Below are 17,018 nucleotides of genomic sequence, written 5' to 3'. Positions count from 1 at the left end.
AAGGCAGAGCCGGATGGGTGACTCTCCGGGAGAGCAGGGCCCCTCCTCCCCCCCGTCTCGGCGCTCCCCTCTGCCTATAAATAGCACAGGACGTGCTCGCCTGGGCGATGACGCGGCCGAGCGTGCGGACGGGAAAGAGGCGGCTTAGCCGGAGCAGGTGGGCGGCGGGCACCGCTGGGGGCGGGGCGCCACCGCGGCCCCCTGGCGCCAGGCTCCCGATGAGTCACATCTCAGGGCCCCACGGCTGTCCTCGCCGCCAACGTATCCGCCTCGGGCTTAGGGGGCTGCGGGGGCGAGGCTGATCTCGGGTGGGTATTGAGCCCCCTCGCCCCCGCCCCTGGGTACAGCTGGTCTCCGAGGGCATCTCTGCCTGGGCAGGAACGGTCCAGACGCAGAGGTGTGTGCCCGCCCCCTGCGCGAGGCAGGAGCGCCTCGAACCCGAAAGTGGCCGCAGCCCCACCCTCTGTCTCTCCGGCGTCCCCCAAACCTCCTGCCCCACTTCCTCAGGTCCCGCCTGGCTCAGGCTGCTTGGGTGGAAGGGAATGAGAAGGCTTGGGGACCCTCACTGTCAGGGCCAGCTGTCCCCACACCCCTCTTCTCGGAGATGAACGCATTCTCCGACCTTCAGGCTGTCCCCTTTCCGTACCTCCACCACCCCCCCGACCCCTTCCCCCTTCCCTTCGTCTAGCCCAAGCGGATAGAGCAGACAGGTTGGGACAAGAAACATTTAATTAGGAGTCTGGAGGCTCAGCAATGCCCCAGCAGACGCCTCATGCAGCCTCATGTACAGTGGGCATTGGGCCCGCCCCTGGGACATTGCTGGAGGGGGGGGCCTCATGGCAGCAAACAGGGCAGTGTGGCTTGAGTACCCCCGCTCTGCGAGGGAGAGGTGGGGCAGGGGCCAGTGGGTAGGAGGATGTGTCCCTCCCACTGCATGGGAGGGTGTGACTGTGCCTAGGATGGGGGGTGGCATTGGCTGGCATGATCAGGAGAACAAGAGGAGGCTCTGAGCTTGGGGGGAGAGGGAAGCTGGTACCAGAGAAAAGCAACCTGCAAGGGAGGGGTCCTCTTTGCGTGTCCCCACCCCACCCCCAGGATGCCTACCCCCTTCCCCTCCTGGTGCTTCAACGGAATTCTTTGTCTGTCTCCCAACTCCCTCTTCCTCCCAGGGCTCTGTGTCCTGGGCAAGGGAGCAGATGCAACCAGAAACGGGACCCCAGCAAAGGCAGCCCTGTCCCCTGCAGAGCCTGGAGAGAGGGGGTGAGGGAGGGTCACTGCGGGGTCAGCCCTGAAGGTTGGGTTCCTGGGGTGGGCCTGGAGAGGACTGGGACAGGAACCGAGCTTTTAGAGTCCTGACAGTGAACTGGGGGTTATTTTGAGCAGGCGTGGGCCAGTCTTTTGTTCTTAATCAGGTTTCTGTGTTCAGGCCGCTCCTGGGTGTCCTTTCCCAGTGCACAAGGGTAGGATGAGGCTGCTCTGCGGTGACTGTGCTACTTGGGGGGACAGTCTCTGATTTACCACAGCTTCCCCAGACCTCAGCCCTCCCCTCCTCTGTCCACCCAGGTTTCAAGTAATGGGAGAGAGAACCGCAGAACTTTCCTGAGAATTGATGGAGGGACAGAGGTGGTGAGACCAGGATCCTCCTGCAGCCCTGAATTCCCTTCCTACCCAGAGCTGGGGCTAAGGGACCCTGGAAGGCACCTTCCCAAGGCCCCACTTCCAAAGGGGCAGCTGCAGGGTCACACACACAAAGACCCAAGCAGAGGCTCTGTGAGGAGAGGGGAGCTGTCAGGCAGGCAGAGATGCTGTGGGCAGGGGAAGGTCTCTGGAAGGGGCGGCAGGGAAGTTCCCCAGGAACGTCCTCTCGGGGCTGGACTCAGCATGGCAACGGGCTTTGGGAGTGCATGGGCACCAGGGGGACCACCTGGAGCTTTCCCATCCCCTCCCACTTTCTCCTCCTCCCCACCTCCAAGTCTCAGAGCAGCAGCCTCCTCAGGGCACCCCAGGACCCATGAAATAAAACCCTCCTCAGTGCAGAAGCCTCCCAAGCCATGGTGACTGGCCCCTAGGAGAAGGGCAGAGGGAGAGAGAGTGTGGGCAGATGCCTGCTCCCCTCCTGGGGCCAGAAGCAAGGGCCGGGCACAGGCAGGGGTGGCTTCTGGGTTCTCTTGGCTCTTCTCAGATCTCAGTCAGGACGTTGGCTGGCACCAGACCCCGCTTTTTGCCGCTGCTGACGCGGATGAAGCCATCAGCATCCTTGCTCCTGCCCACGCCCACACAGATCTGAGCGGAAGAGACATGAAGCTGAGGCTTGGCACTGCCTGCATCCCTGGCCCCAAGTCCTGCTGATGGCTCCCAGGCGGTCCATCCCAGGGGATGACGGGACCAGCATCAGATGTGGTTGGAGACCGGGTGATGGGAGCAGATCCCACGAGAGTACAGGGTGCAAGAGCAGGCAGTCAGCAGACACAGAGCATCCCTTCGGGTCTGACCTTTGAGATCAGCTGGTCTAATGCCCCTGACAAACTACCATTTCACAGAGGAGGTAACAAGGGGAAAAGGACTTGCCCATGTTTAACAAGAGCCCAACGGCAGAGCCAGCATTCAGACCCAAGCCTCCAGACTCCTAATCCAGGGCTCCTCCCCCAACTGTCTCTAACGTAACCCAGCCCTCTGCCTGTGTTAGCTGCCAGCCCCAATTCCCAGAGGGGAGGACAGAAAAGCCGTGCAGTCCCACTGCTGCTTTTTTTTTTTTTTTTAAACGGGAATTTCAGTTCCCGGACTAGGGACTGAACCCGGCCACGGTAGTGAAAGCCCAGAATCCTAATCACTAGGCCACCAGGGAACATCCCAGTCCCACTGCTTCTAGCCTGCCTTCCCTCCTGCTGCCAGGCTGCAAGCGTCCTCCTCCAGGGCCCCTGCCCACACCCCTGCCGCCTCTCTCCCACGCCCACCTCTCCAGCCATGCAGGGCCCAGGCCCTCACCTGGCTCTCCTTGAGGCTCATGTAGCCCTGTTCCTTGTTCCCGGAGAAGGGTTGAGAGCAGCGCCAAACGTTCTCGCCTGGCCTCACCCGCTGCACAAAATTGGCTGGGAAGAAGCCAACCCGGTCGCCGACCTTGCCCTGGGGATGAGGCTGGCAATAGGCACTCGTGCCACCCCCTGACCCCCGCTGCTTTCTCTAGACCTAATGCCCACTCAGAGCCAATGCTGTCCTCCTCCAGATGTGGCTTCTCTGTATTTGAGCCCCTAGTCGGGTGGCTTCTGGGCTGGAAAGGGCACAAGGTGGGCGGAGGGACAAGGCTGGGGCGGGGAGGGGCAAAGTGAGAGTAAGACCTGAGGGTGGGCCTAGGCCTGGCTAGGGCCGGTGGAGGAAGGAGAGGAGGTCTTTGGGGCAGTGTTCTCTGAGGGTGCGGGCTAGTGGGGTAGTGACGGGCCTACCACTCCCCACCCTCCGCTCCCCACCCTCCTCTCCCCACGCTGCCAAGTCACCTTCCACCAGTCCTCGTTAGAGTCATCCACCAGCATGATCCGGTCTCCAGGCCTGGGATGAGAGAGCGGAGGTAGCACATGGGGCAGGAGGGACCCTCCCCCTCTGCATCCCAACAGTCCTAGGCCCCCAGATGCCCTGCAGGCCCCTCTCAGCTGGGGGAGAGTTCTCGATGCCCTTGGAGGATCCCGAGTGACTACAGGTATGGCAGACACTCCAGGACAGAGGCCGGGCAGGGGGCAGGAAACGTGACATTAGCACCAATCCCTCTTGGACTCTGGCACCTCTATCTCCTCTTTGGGCTCAGTACCCTCAAGTGTGCCAGGAGGAGGTTCCCTCACACTCATGTTCCAAGGTCTGGGAGCACAGAGCCCTGAGGTTGGAGCCAGGCAGCTGCCCGGGGTGGGTGGGGGTGGGGTGGGGCGGGGCGAGGGTGGGGGGGCGGGGACTGGGCCTCTGGAGGACTTACTGCAAAGCCAGGTCGTTGTTTTCCTGGGGCAGAAACTTGTAGAGTGCGACGTAGGAGTACATGGGCCCCACATCCTTCCGTAGAAGGGACCTGGGGGCCTGTGGAAAAGCTCTGGGTCATTGATGGGAGGGGGACACCTTTCTTTTTCCACCCACTCTCCCCTTGCCCTGACCTTGCCTACTCTGGGGGCTAGGAGATGGGGCACAGTGCTCCTGGGTCAATGACAGGGGAGGTGAAGACTATCTTGTCTGCTGTGCTTACACACCCCTGAAGGGACTGGGCCTGGGATGGAGAAGAGGGATCCTCCTCTGCCTGCTGCACCCTAGAACTGCCCACCCTTGGGGGAGTAGGAGTGGGCGCAGTAGGCATTGGGTCAGTGGTGGGAGTGGTAACACCCCTGCCTCCCGGGCCTGCTCCCCCTGGCATTGCCCATCCCTGTAGACTGAGGATAAATGATGGAGCAGGGATACGCCCACTCAGCACGCTGTCACCCACCTAGGGATCAGTGACAAGAAGAACATCCCCTTCCCACCTGGCCTGCCGGGGGCTCACTGCCAGCCCAGCCTCACCTGCTGTCCAGGGCTCTTCTCCTCTGGTCCTGACCCTTCGCTCTCGGCCGGGGCTGTGAATACTGGAGATGCCGGGGTGGGGCAAGGGTGTCAGGCAGCAGGCAGCGGCCCGCACTAGGCTCCATTCCTGCCCCTGGTCCCCAGTCCCACTCACCGCTGTCACCAGGGCCCTCCTCTGAGCTGCGGATGCTGCCTTCCCCGTCCTCAATCAGCTCATCCCGCTCGCTCTAGGGACACAGAGAGGGGAGGGCTCAACCCCTGGACCCCCCCACCCTCTGAGACCCCTGCCCCCGAGGCTCCCCTTTGGTGCTCCCCATACCTACCAAGCTCTGTGTGGGGGACTCAGAGGTGCTGCTGAAGCTGGAGCGGTTCATCAGGGCCAAGGAGGTTCCATAGCGCAGGGTCTCATAGACGGGGTCCACCTTCCCGCTGGCCCCTACTGAGGAGTCACCATCAGGGCCGGGCACCCTGCTGCCAGCCTCGCTCCGCCCTGAAGTCCTGCATCTCAGCCCCGGCTGCCCTGCTGGCTGTCCTGCTCAGCCAGCCCTAAACTGAAATCCGCACTCCCCTCACCTGCCCCTCCCAGGTCTCCCTCGCGGCAGTGAGCGCTCCGTGTCCTCCCACGGTGCCCAGGCACAAACCTGGAGCCTCCTGGACCCCTTGTCCACCTCACGGCCTGTGTTCACCCCATCACCTCGTCCTACCTCCCAAACGTTTCTAGAATCTGCTCACTTCTCTCCATCTCCACTGCTACCAGCCTGGTCCAAGCTACCAAACCCTTTCCTGGCAACCATCGTGGCCTCCCAACTGGTCTCCCTGCTTCCAGTCCAGCCCCTCCAACCCACACAGTAGCCAGAATGCTCTTGTAAAAACACAAAAATTGACCTTATAAAAACGTCCAAAGACTTGTGGTTACCAAGGGGGAGGCGGGGTGGGGGAGGGATGGATGGGGAGTCTGGGATTAGCAAATGCAAACTGTTTATACACAGAATGGATAAACACCAAGGTCCTACTGTAGAGCACAGGGAACTATATTCAGTATCCTGTGATAAACCATAATGGAAAAGAATAGGAAAAATAATATATATATATATGTATAACTAAATCACTTTGCTGTACAGCAGAAATTAACACAACATTGTAAATCAACTACAATTAAAATTTAAAAAAAAGAATAAAGTCCAGAGAACACTCTTAAAATGGACTCAAAGGCCCTGCACCCAGGGTCCCATCTCACCCTTTTACTCTGACTCCCTCAGTCCCAGCCTCATTATCCTTTCTTTAACTCTCTGCCCATCCCTACCTCTGGCCTGCCTTCTGTCCACAGTGGTCTTCCCCAGATCCTCAGACTAATTCCCTATCTTTCAAGTCTCCCGGATGCCTTCCTTGCCTCTGTGGACGAGGTCGGTGCCGACTTTATCCTCTCTTTATTCCCTATCCTTCTGTTTCAGGCATTCACCAAATGATGGTTAATTGATGATTTATGTGATTTATTTCATGTCTAGCTCCCTTACTAGACCATGAGCTCCACCTTCTTCAGGGCTGTGTTCCCATGTCTGGCACAGTGCCTGGCACTTAGTAGGTGTTCAATAAAGTGTTTGTTGAAGGATGGATGAATGAATGAATGAACTCTACATTCAGGACAGGAGCATCCAAAGAAGGGAAGTGGGGAAAAAAACCAAAACAAACAAGCAAAAAGAAGAAGAAGTCTAAAAAAAAAGAAGGGAGTGGTAGTAGTGCCAAGGACGGGCAGTGCCAGTGTGACTCAGGTGCTCATCTGAGGAGGGCATGGGTCTCTCATCACACCACAGTGGGATCAGGGGCAACAGTGGACACTCACCAGTGGGTGGGGACTCCTTGCTCATGGCACAGGCTGGTGGCGGCTCATGCACCAGGAGGGGGGAGCTGAAGTTGCGGCGGAAGGAGGAGGACTGTGGCGGGGGGGTGGGGCAGAGAGAGGGCACAGGGAGGTCACAGCCCCTTGAGAGTTTGGCCTTCCCCAAGCCCAAGCACCACCCCATATGAGGAACCAGCCCTGCGGGGCACTCATTCCCCCACATGCCAGGCCTGGGAGCATCAGCCAGCCATCTCTGTGTGGTCTCCACTCACCGTCTTGCCTGGGCATTGCTGGTGGGAGATCTCCTCGGAGCACCAGAGGTGGACGCTGACTTTGCATGTCTTACACCGCAAACCTTGCTTGGAGTTTCCTGGGAAAAATGTGGGTTTGGCAAGAGGGGTGGTCAAGAGAGGCTACATCCAAGGGCAAGGAGCACAGGAGGCAGGTTAGGGCATGAGGGAGCAAGGGACTGGGCATCCTCATGCCAGCCTGGGGCCTAGCTCCGACCTCCACACAGTCAGGGTGGAACCTGAGCTGTTAGTAAGCACAGCAACACTGGGTCCCCACGCACCCCCAAGGGTGCTTATGTGTCCTCCCAGAGGGAGGGGCACAGTTAGAATTAGCAGCAGCCCAACACCAGGCAGTCAGGTCCATGGGCCCACTCCCACCCCCGCCCTGACCCCTTCTGTTGCCACCCAGGCACCTACCCACAACGAACTGGTGGCACAGCTCACAGGGGCTGGCTCGCTTGAAGACGTGTTCCTGGAAGCTGTGCAGCCTTACTGGTTTGAGTGGTGCCAGGGGGCGTGAGATCGGGCAGGGGGACAGGGCTGGGGTGGGTAGGCCCCTGTCTGCAGACGCTGGTGGTGGGGAGGGAGGCGGCAGTGGGGTCGGGGGCGTCAGCAGCACCTCGGTGGGGCATTTGAGCTCAGACCCCGAGCGAAAGAAGAAGTTCTCCATGCTCTTACTTCGGAGGATGTTCTTGAGGGAAAGTGAGCGCTTGAACCTCTGGAGCTGAGAGAGGAGAAGGGGCTGTGAGCCTGGAGGGGAGTGGCTCCCCGGGCTCTCTCCTCGGCCAGCGGCAGCCTGAAGGCTGAGAGCCAGAGGTGAGATGAAGTACTGAGAAAGAGGCTGCCAAGTTCCAGAAGGCAGGTCACCATTCCAGGTGCCCATAAGAGCCAGGCAGGGAACCTCCTCGAGCAAAGGAGTTCTGGCTGGACAGGCACCAAATCAGGAGTGGTGGGGACTGGACAGCCAGCGAGTAGCTGCTGCTCTCCTTTAGCCAGCTGAGCTAGTCTGTAGGGGCAGCCCAGCGTTGCCAGGTTTCTCAATTTTCAAAAAGAAATCCAGACTTTGTTTTTTAAAAATATTTATTTATTTATTTGGTTGCATCGGGTCTTAGTTGTGGCAGACGGTTTCCTTAGTTGCAGCTCGCCAGCTCCTTAGTTGTGACGCATGGGCTCCTTAGTTGCGGCATGTGAACTCTTAGTTGCGGCATGCATGTGGGATCTAGTTCCCTGACCAGGGATTGAACCCAGGCCCCCTGCATTGGGAGTGTGGAATCTCAACCACTGAGTCACGTGGGAAGTCCCTAGACTTTTTTTTTTTTAACATCTTTATCGGAGTATAATTGCTTTACAACGGTGTGTTAGTTTCTGCTGTATAACAAAGTGAATCAGCTATACATATACATATATCCCCATATTTCCTCCCTCTTGCATCTCCCTCCCACCCTCCCTACCCCACCCCTAGACTTTTTGTTTATAAAAGTAATTTTTTAATAAAAAATATTAATCCATTTCATGAACTTATGAAATTTAAAGTCAGTTAAGAGGGACTTCCTGGTGGTTCAGTGGTTAAGACTCTGTGCTTCCATTGCAGGGGGCACAGGAAAATCCGCATGCTGCGTGCAACCAAAAAAAAAAAAGTCAGTTAAGAAATCTAGAACTTTATGTGAAATTGGATAGAAACAAATTCAAGAGGTTTTATTTCCTTTTTTATTTGCAGAAATGGTAGTATACTATTTCTCCCGCGCCTTGCTTTTTTCTTGGAAATCATTCCATACAAATACACAAAGAGTTTCACCATTCTTTTCATATGGCTGCACAGGAATTTCACTGAATGGATGTACCATTTACTCGACTTAACAAAATAATACTTTGGGGGCCAAAACACACCAGGTCCTCGGTCCTTGAAGAGGGAGTGGGGGAGTGGTCACCCTGGACCCTCATCCTCAGGGCTGATTCTCCCTCCAGAACACCTCTCCAGTTCATCCCCTGCAACACCTCAGCACCCCAGAGCCCTGCCCTGGTTCAGGTTCCAGCACCCTGTCGGGTTCAGGGCCATAGCTCTTTGCCTCCACCTTGCTCATCCCCACTTGTTCTCCATGTGCAGCTGCCAGGGAGGTGATACCTGACCGCGCAAACAAACTTTCATGGCTCCTCAGGACCCAGCCAAGGCCCCTGTCCCGGCCATGAAACTACAACTTGGCCAAACCTGCCCTTCCACCCCAGGCCTTCCACCTGAGCCCAAATGTGAGGACTTGAACTCATCCGTGTTTCATGCCTCTGAGCTTTTTTTTTTTTTTTTTTTTGCGGTACGCGGGCCTCTCACTGTTGTGGCCTCTCCCGTTGCGGAGCACAGGCTCCGCATGTGCAGGCTTAGCGGCCATGGCTCATGGGCCCAGCCGCTCCACGGCATGCGGGATCCTCCCGGACCGGGGCACGAACCCGCGTCCCTTGCATCGGCAGGCGGACTCTCAACCACGGCGCCACCAGGGAAGCCCCCTCTGAGCTTTTTACATGTTTGTCCTCTTCTTTGCCTTATCCAGTTATTTCCCGCTTTCTTCTTCAGGGTTTCCTGTGATTCTTCCTCCTCTGGGAAGCTGTTTCTTTTTCTGCAGGAATTCCTTTCAGTGGGACCACTCCCTCCTCTGGTTGGCTGCATCTGGATGGGCTTCCATGATAGCTCCGATCAGGTTTATGTTGTCATTTACTTCTCACTCCTCCGGGAGGCTGTGAGCCCCTGGAGGGTGGGGAAAGTTGCTTCAAATCTCCATAATGGGCCTCAGCACATAGTGGGTGCTCAGTCAATGTTTGTGGAATAAATGATGAGCAAGTGGCTGGAATCCTAAACGGAGCACGTGGTCTGGAGTGCAGGGTGGATTCTGCGGTGAGGCCAGAGTTATTTCCATTGCTCACCCAAATACACCCTTATTCTACCCCATGTGAGATCTGGACCTCTCTACCCAGACCCCTGTCCTACGCCCCTCCTGTTGAAAGCCCTTACCCCTCCCATTCCTTTCTCCAGTTAAAAAAAGAAACGGGTGGAGGTTGGGGGCAGAGGCCTGGCTCTAGGCAGGGAGACTTGGCCAGGGTTCCCAGCTGGGACACCAGGCAGCCTGTGTGCCATGGATGCCAGCTTGGCAACCGTGTCAAGGGAATGGAAGTGGTGGCCCCTCTAGCCCTAGGGAGGCCAGCAGGCCACATGACAGAGAGGGAAGCAGAGGAGGAAATGTTTGGGCAAAAGGCGGGCCCCGGTGTGCCAGCTGAAAGGCCAGAGCCCTGGGGGACCGGCATGCTGAGTTGCTCAGCTCCTTCCAAATCCAGCTTCCTGGCCAGCACTGTGGGCTTCTTTGTGCGTCTCTGAGAAGCAGGGCCCCAGGCCCCAGCTGCCTGGGCATTGGGGCAGAGGTCGAGGCCCAGAGGGACAATTAATTAGAACACGAATATGTTCTATGTGGCTCTGGGGGCTCTGACAGGCCCAGAGGGGCGGGTGAACCACCCACTGCTCTGCGCAGGGGCCGTGGGCACAGAGCACAGGAGGTCTCTGGGAGGATGTGCTGGGGGTTGGGGGCAGAACGCAATCTGCTGCCTGAAGGCAAGTTACTTCACTTCCTCTCTCTCTAAGCTTCAGTTTCCCCACCTCCAAGTCAGGGTTAGATGCTCTCTAAGCAATACAGGCTCAAGTCCCAAAGCAAAACCTAAACTTATGAACATAATGAGGGGCTGTGGTTGTCAGAGTCCTGGAATTGATATGCAGAATCTCATTAACCCTGGCACTACCCACTGAGGTGGTGACAATTATTGGCCCACTTTTCAGATGAGGAACGGAGGGGGTTAAATCACTCACTCATCATGAGTCCGAAGCAGCTAAGAAGCAGAGCCGGGACTTGAACCAGTGGCTTTGACTATTGAGCCCAAGTGACCAGGAGCACCCTGCCTTGGCCCTCACCTCTGGCCCTCAGTTGTGCCATGGGCTTGTCATGACATGTAGGGTTAGAAGGGACTTGAAAGACTGGGCACATAGAGCAGTCCCCACCCCGCCCTGCTCTGGTCATGTCCCCTCTGAATTGTCTGACTCTGTTGGTCACCTCTTGTGACGGCAAGCACATCCTCTCTTGGGACAGTCATTCCATCTTTGGGCAGCTGCAACCGCTGGAAAGTGCTTCCCTATTTAGAGCTGAAACCTGCCTCCCTGCCTATCAGCCCTCGTCCCTCCCTTGGCTCCAGGAAGGGCTACTCCCACTTACACACATCAGTTCTTCAAATATTTGAAGACATCAATCATGTTCCCCACTCCTGAGGCCATTATTTCCAGAGTAATCCTCACAGGATGAGATTTCAAGCCTCCCTCCTCTCCAGCCTGTGCCCTTTCCTGGTCCCTGCCTGGCCTCAGTACCAAGAGCCACCTCTGCCGGGTACCAAAAGCCTCTGGAACAGAATGTTCCCCACCACCAGGGCAGCCCCAGCTCTGCCCCAGATCCCAGTAGGGTGGAGAAGTGGGAAGGAACGCCACCTGGGGTGGCTGGCAGATGTCAAGGGCTGTGGCTGGAGGGCAGAGGACGGCATCTCTGCCAAATGGCTTAATGCCTGCCCACACCAGAGACATCTGGCTTGGCCACCCAAACCTCATTTGGGCTCAGCCTGGCCAGGTATTTCCACTCCTGGGACTCCTAGTTCCCAGAGAAGACGTTTCTCTACCTCCCCACCCTCTATCTTTTTGGTGCCCCCACTGTCCCAGGACCCATTCCCTGGCACGAGAAGAAGTCGTCATATACCCTGGCAAGCTGGCCCACCTGGACCCCATTCCCTCCCAAAGCACCATGAACTTGTCTGGCTTGGAGCTTGGACCATCAGACCTGTTATTCCGAATCCCCTCCTGGAGGCGGGACATGGCCTGCCTGCCTCCTCCCCACCTCCCCACACCCTGGACAGTCCCTTCCTTCCTCAGTTCCTGCCAGCTCCTGAAATGGCACGAGGCAGCTGGCAGAGGGTGGTGGCAGATGTGACACAAGCTGACTCAGATGGCAGAGCTGGCATGGCAGGGTCTTTCCAAAGATGGCACCAAAGGGGGTGATGGCAGGCCCTACGTCGTAGGATGGGATGGGGCCCCAGAGAGGGCGATGCTGACACTAGGAGGGTGGCTGAGTAGCCTGGGTGCCGGAGTGATACCCGACTTTAGGGTGAGCAGGAGGCTGGACTTGGGCTGGCAAGAAATCCCCAGGGGGCCCCAAACACTGATGAATAGGTCTGAAATGTTGACTTAACTGCCTAATGAAGACAAGTACACCAGCCACCTCTGTTGTACCTGCCTCAAACTGAGCTGGGTGGGCAGCACCGACCCTCTCCCTTCCTCTCCTCCACCTCTACAGTCTGAAGACAGAAGCTACTTTGGGACAAGTTGAGGTGGGGGAATGGAAGGAGGCTGGCAAGTGTTCTGAATTCTCTCTCTGCCCACCTCTGCCCTCCTGAGTACCTTCCCCCAGACCTGCAATCCAGCCTGTGTTGTTATTACTGAGTCCTTCATAAATGAGGTACAGGGGAGGACGGCAAAGGGGCAGGGCTCCAACTGGCCTGGCACAGAGGGACCAGGTCAGGTGTACACTTCCCTTCCTTCCCTGCTCCGCAGATCTCCGTGGCTCAGACCCAGAGGTGATGGCATGGGACAGTCCTTGGGCTGGGAGGAAAGAGGTACAGACCTGCCAGGCCCTGACCACCCCTCCCCACACAGCTGAGCCTGCAGCCTGCTGACTGCTGAGGCAGCACTGCCCAGCCCTCCTGCCTGCTCTGGGAGAACCCTTAAGGAGGGGGCTGAGTGGCCAGGCCGCGGTGTGGGAATCAGGGCAGGACCTGGGAGGCCCTCAAACCCCTGGGAAGCAAGCAAGGGGTTTGTATGTGTCTGCCCAGGGTGACTAGAAGGCAGCTGTGAAGCTCAGGAGCGCTGGAACTCAGGCTGGGGCTCAGTTCCCTCAGGATGAGGATCTTCTGCTTGAAAGAAGTTGTCACAAATATTCCAAGCAATATTCTGCCCCCCAACACCTCATTCCTTTCCCAGTAGACTTGGCTGTCTGAGGCGGAGGTAACTCTGTGGTCTGAGAGCCCAAGGTCTAGTTCTCAGAAGGGAGCAGGAGAAGGTCAAGTGTGAATCTGAAGACTTGGCTGTGGAGACCCACTGGTTCGCTTTGGTTTAGGGATGGGGAGTCTACCGGGGGTGCCTCAGCCAGACACCAGCCACTCTGGTCCTACTCATCTTCCCTTGGTCACTCCCTTGATGACCTTGACCTTGAATTAACCTCATATCCTGGGGGGCGGTCAAGACAGAACTAGGAGGAAGATGGGCATTGGAAAGAGCTTATAGATGAGCCAGTGATACCAGGGGGAGCCAAAGACCCCACCCATTTCTGGTCCTGGCTGCCCCCCTCCTCATCTGGGTAACAGAAGCCGGGTGGGAACAATTTACCAGGGTGGAAAGGGAGCGAGAAGTCTTGACCTGAAATCTGGTCGGTGGGTGGGGGTGGTGGGCAGAGAGAGCACTGCCCCTTCTTCTCTCCCCATCCCCAGGTCCCCCGCTCAGGTCGCTTCCCGCAGAACTTCTTGCGGGTCAGCACCTAGAACTCGGGAGGGAGCAGGCAGCATAGAGGCGTGTGTGTGTGTGTGTGTGTGGGGGGGGGGGGTTGAATGTGAGCAGTGTTCTCCCCCACCCCACCGCCTACAGCGCCAGGAGTCTGGGCTCCGCCTGACTTCATTGGGGAATAATTTATTCATTGTGACTCCCGCGGGAGTAGCAATCATACATAATTAGGATTAATTATGACATTCATTAATTATGATGACTTCCCTTTTTGCTTCTACCAGCTCCCCGCCCCCCTCCCCGGCCCACGGCCCGCTGGCGTGGGCTGCCTGTCTTTCTCATCCGGAGCCGCAACAACAGTCCCCGGGTCCCCGCCAGTGATGGCCCGCGCCGCAGCAGCCCCCAGCGCGAACCCCGGGCCGCGGCCTCACGTCCCCAAGCCTAAGCCGGTTGGGAGGGGGGGAATGCAGGACTGCGGCGGGTCAGAGAGAGACATCTAGAGAGACTCAGAAATAAACACACAGAGACGCCGAGAGGACCCGAGAGAGACGCACACAGAGAGATACCAAGACAGAGACAAACAGGTTGTAGAGACATTTTCAGAGAGACACAGGCAAAGAGAGAGGGACAGAGACCTGGCGGACACGGGAGGGGTGCGCCTCGCACGCACACGCGGGCGCGTATACCAGCCCACACCCGCTACACACCGCTACACACTGCCTCCGCCTTCGCTGCGCCGACTCCCTCCAACAAACCCGAGTTACATACAACCTCCCTGGAGGGTCGCGGTGGAGCGTCCGCTCATCACGCGCGCAAGGGCGTGTCGTGCTTGTGTGATGGGGACTCCTTGTGGCCCCTCGTCACGAACCCACTGCCCCCGGGTCGCCGCGCGGAGCGTTAGGGACCACACGGGCCCCGCTACTGTGACCCCAGGGCACCCGAGGCCACAGTGGCAACCGCATCGGGAGGAGGGCTCCCGTGCTGGGGGCGCACTGGGCAGGGGTCCAGGCCTCGCGCCTCCCGAGTTACCTTGGTTTCCTGGAGGGCGGAGACGGTCCCCGGGGGGGTGCGGGCGGCCGCGTCGTCCGGTTCGTTCTCCATCTCGCTCATTTCGGTCATGGTTAGGCGAGAGGGGAGGAGAGGGTGCCGAGACCCGACGGCAGCCCGGCTGGAGGCAGGCTGAGGGTGGCAGGCGTCTCTCTGGGACCCTGAAGCCCTTCTCTAGAGACTGCCCCCCAACGAACCCCAGGAGAAACCCGCCCAGGCAAAGCACCCCCCCCCACTCCCGGGTGCGGGCGGAGAAAGTTCCCGGGTTGGTGGGTGAGAGGAGGTAATTACACGGAGCCGCGGGAGCAGGACGACCCCAGGAGTGAGGACCAAGGATGCTGCTCCGAGCGAGGGGAGGAGGGAAGTGGGGACTCGGGGTTGAGCCGAGGGAGGGAGCGATGGAGCTGTCAGTGTCCGGCAGGCTTCGCCGTCCTCTGCGCCCCCACCCCCTTCCCCTTCCCCTCCCCTCCCACGCCGGCCCCAGCCGGGCACCCCCTCCGCCCAGTCCTCGCCTCCCAACTTTGATTTAGGAGGTCGCCTGGTCCCTCCCCTTTCCCTCCGCGGCTCCCCAGCGCCGCTATGCAAATAAGGTTCTCAGCTATTGGCTGCCGCGGTGGCCAGGAGGGCGAGCTGGGCGGAGCCTGGGGGGGGCTTGACAAGATGGGGAGGGGCTTGGAGGGTAAAGAAGTAGAGGGAGCAGTTTTACCTGAAAAACCCGGAATTGGGGGCGTGACAAGGTTGAAGGAAGCCTCAGGAGATCATATTGGAGTCTGGAAGGGTTGCGGGGGGGTGGGGGGGAATAGAAATAGGTTGGATCTGCAGAAGGATAGCTGAAAATGAGATAAAGGTAGGACTTCCTGATAGCGACGTGAAGAATGGGGACACTTCCGCCCAGTTAACTGGATGTCTCTCTGCCCTGGAGACATTCTCCCCAAATGTGTCTCTCCTCGGACTATGCAGGAGTTTCCTCAGCAGAGAATGGACAAGTGAACATCATGTGTCAAAGGCCAGCCCTGTCCTGGAAAGCAGGACAACTATATTGCTTTCCAGTCTTGTTGCCTGGACTTCAGCAGAGAAGAGGCCTCAGTCCCCACACTTGAGGTCCCCAAACCTCTCCAAGACATGCCCCCTCCTAAAGATCCTACCACAAATGGAGTTAGTTGGGGGTAGGGAGAGGTGAGGGGGAGGAGGTTTCTTACCCTCCAAGGTGTCCTCTGTCCACTTGGCCTGACGCTAATACATGTCACCTACCTGCTATTTCCCGAACTTCCCCTACCTCTCCTCCTGCCTCTTCTGGCCCTGATCAAAAGGTCTAGCTTCATCTCTGGGCCTATCCAAGAAAATGGAGGTAGGTTGGAGGTTGAGAGAATCCTTCCCTGGGTGTGGGTGGAGAGACTTCTGGGTCTAAGTCTCCTTCCTCCTCATCTTCTGTGGGTGATGAGATGAGGGGTGGGTGGCGCTCAAGAGGGTCCTGCCTTTATGCCAGCCCTGGAGGAGGGGCTGAACCTAGAGTTCCCTCCTCCACCCCCCCCCCCCACCCCATGCACATAGCCATTCATGCCATCTATCTCCTCCTGAGGACGAGCTCACCGGTGGAGCACTGCTCAGGTTACTGCGTCCAGGAATAGAGATTTATTTGCCACTGGCAGGATTAGGACCAGGGCGGACGGGAGGGCTTGTGGTAGTGGGGGCTTAGTCCCCTCCCCCTCCAGATCCACACACTGCAGACCCTCTGAGTGCTAGCTTTCCTGAAAGGAGTTTGAATAGAACCTGGCCTCAGCCCTCAGACCAGTTTCCCCAAAGGCTCATTCATTACCCACTGCTCCCCTCTGAGGGCCACCCTCCTCCCTCCTGCCCAGCACAGGTCAGCCCAACGACCCCTCCCTAGGCAACTCAGACTTAGAAATGCTTGGAGCACCTGAGATGGGGTCATCAGCCCTCTATCCCTACCTGTCCTGGGCTGGAGCAAACAGGGGCTTCGTTTGTGTTTGTGAGGCCTCCTGGGGGGAGGTACCCCTGTTTCCCTCCAAAGAGAAGAGGCTCTGGGTTCCTTCGAGTCCAGTACCTGTGTAGTCACTAATTCACTTGACCTTGGGTAGGTAACTTTTAAAGCCTTGATTTCTTCATCAGCAGAATGGAGATTGTGCCTGCCTCACTCCCGGGAGAATGAATGAGACAGTGTAGTACACCACTTAGCCCAGAGAAGACAGGCACAGAAAGTTCATTTTCGTCTTTCTCTCCTTTCTTCTGGGAGATTTGTCTCTTCCTGGGTCTTTTTCTGAGGTAGAGAGAAGAAACAGCTTCCTTCCCTCACTTTCCTCGGCTGTTTGGAGCCTGTTATTCCATGAGAGAACTGACCCAGGAGACTCTGACTAGACATGGGACAGAATTCCCAGGGGAATCAGTGGGGAAAGGCAGGGAAGTCGGTGGGCCCTGGGGCCCATCTGGTCTGGGTTTTAGAAATCTGAGGTGGGGCAGCTGTGGAGGAGGCAAGGGGCTGGATCCCATGACCTCTGGATGTCCTTTCTGGCCTGTGGCCTTCCTGTTTCAGAGCGGTTTTTAATGATCTAAGTCTGAGTCACTGTCTCAGTGCCAACAATTCCCACTGCAGTGGCTCAGAGATGGGGCAGGAGCAACTGGGCTAGCTTCTCTAGGAGGAACACTGTCCATCTTAGATTTGGAGGGCAGAAAGGAGGGGTTGTCAGAGCAAGTGGCAAGGTGGTCCAGAAGGATGGGTGGCAGCCATACTCTCAGA

At 57.7% G+C, this 17,018-nt stretch overlaps 1 protein-coding gene across 4 annotated transcripts; it reads right to left on the bottom strand.

Annotated features, from left to right (window-relative positions):
• Positions 1 to 711: 711 nt before the first annotated feature.
• STAC2 (SH3 and cysteine rich domain 2) lies at positions 712 to 14,713 on the bottom strand. 4 transcript variants are annotated; one of them, XM_081220519.1, is made up of 12 exons: positions 14,246 to 14,713; positions 7,333 to 7,378; positions 7,072 to 7,224; positions 6,637 to 6,734; positions 6,368 to 6,458; positions 4,851 to 4,966; positions 4,682 to 4,754; positions 4,528 to 4,589; positions 3,959 to 4,056; positions 3,492 to 3,543; positions 2,986 to 3,123; positions 712 to 2,283 (listed from the first exon to the last, which is right to left on the bottom strand). In XM_081220519.1, exons 1-12 carry the CDS (start codon positions 14,333 to 14,335, stop codon positions 2,179 to 2,181), a joined length of 1,122 nt encoding a protein of 373 aa, XP_081076645.1. In that variant the 5' UTR covers positions 14,336 to 14,713; the 3' UTR covers positions 712 to 2,178. The 4 variants fall into 4 exon arrangements, with proteins under 4 accessions (XP_081076645.1, XP_081076643.1, XP_081076644.1 ...); XM_081220517.1 differs by having other exon boundaries at positions 7,072 to 7,378; XM_081220518.1 differs by having other exon boundaries at positions 4,851 to 4,963; positions 7,072 to 7,378.
• Positions 14,714 to 17,018: the final 2,305 nt, after the last annotated feature.

Source organism: Mesoplodon bidens (assembly GCF_964165515.1).
Source record: "Mesoplodon bidens genome assembly, chromosome: 19".
Lineage (NCBI taxonomy): Eukaryota > Metazoa > Chordata > Mammalia > Artiodactyla > Ziphiidae > Mesoplodon > Mesoplodon bidens.
This window is presented reverse-complemented; position numbering and strand designations above follow the sequence as displayed.

Bases quoted from the DNA above. Each gene is read 5' to 3' on its own strand.
- STAC2 (XM_081220517.1), bottom strand. From the start codon at position 14,335: ATGACCGAAATGAGCGAGATGGAGAACGAACCGGACGACGCGGCCGCC. The intron at 6,735-7,071 runs GTAGGTGCCTGG...CATTTTTCCCAG, and splicing joins GTGCCACCAGTTCGTTGTGG to GAAACTCCAAGCAAGGTTTG. The intron at 4,755-4,850 runs GTAGGTATGGGG...CTGTGTCCCTAG, and splicing joins AGTCCCCCACACAGAGCTTG to AGCGAGCGGGATGAGCTGAT.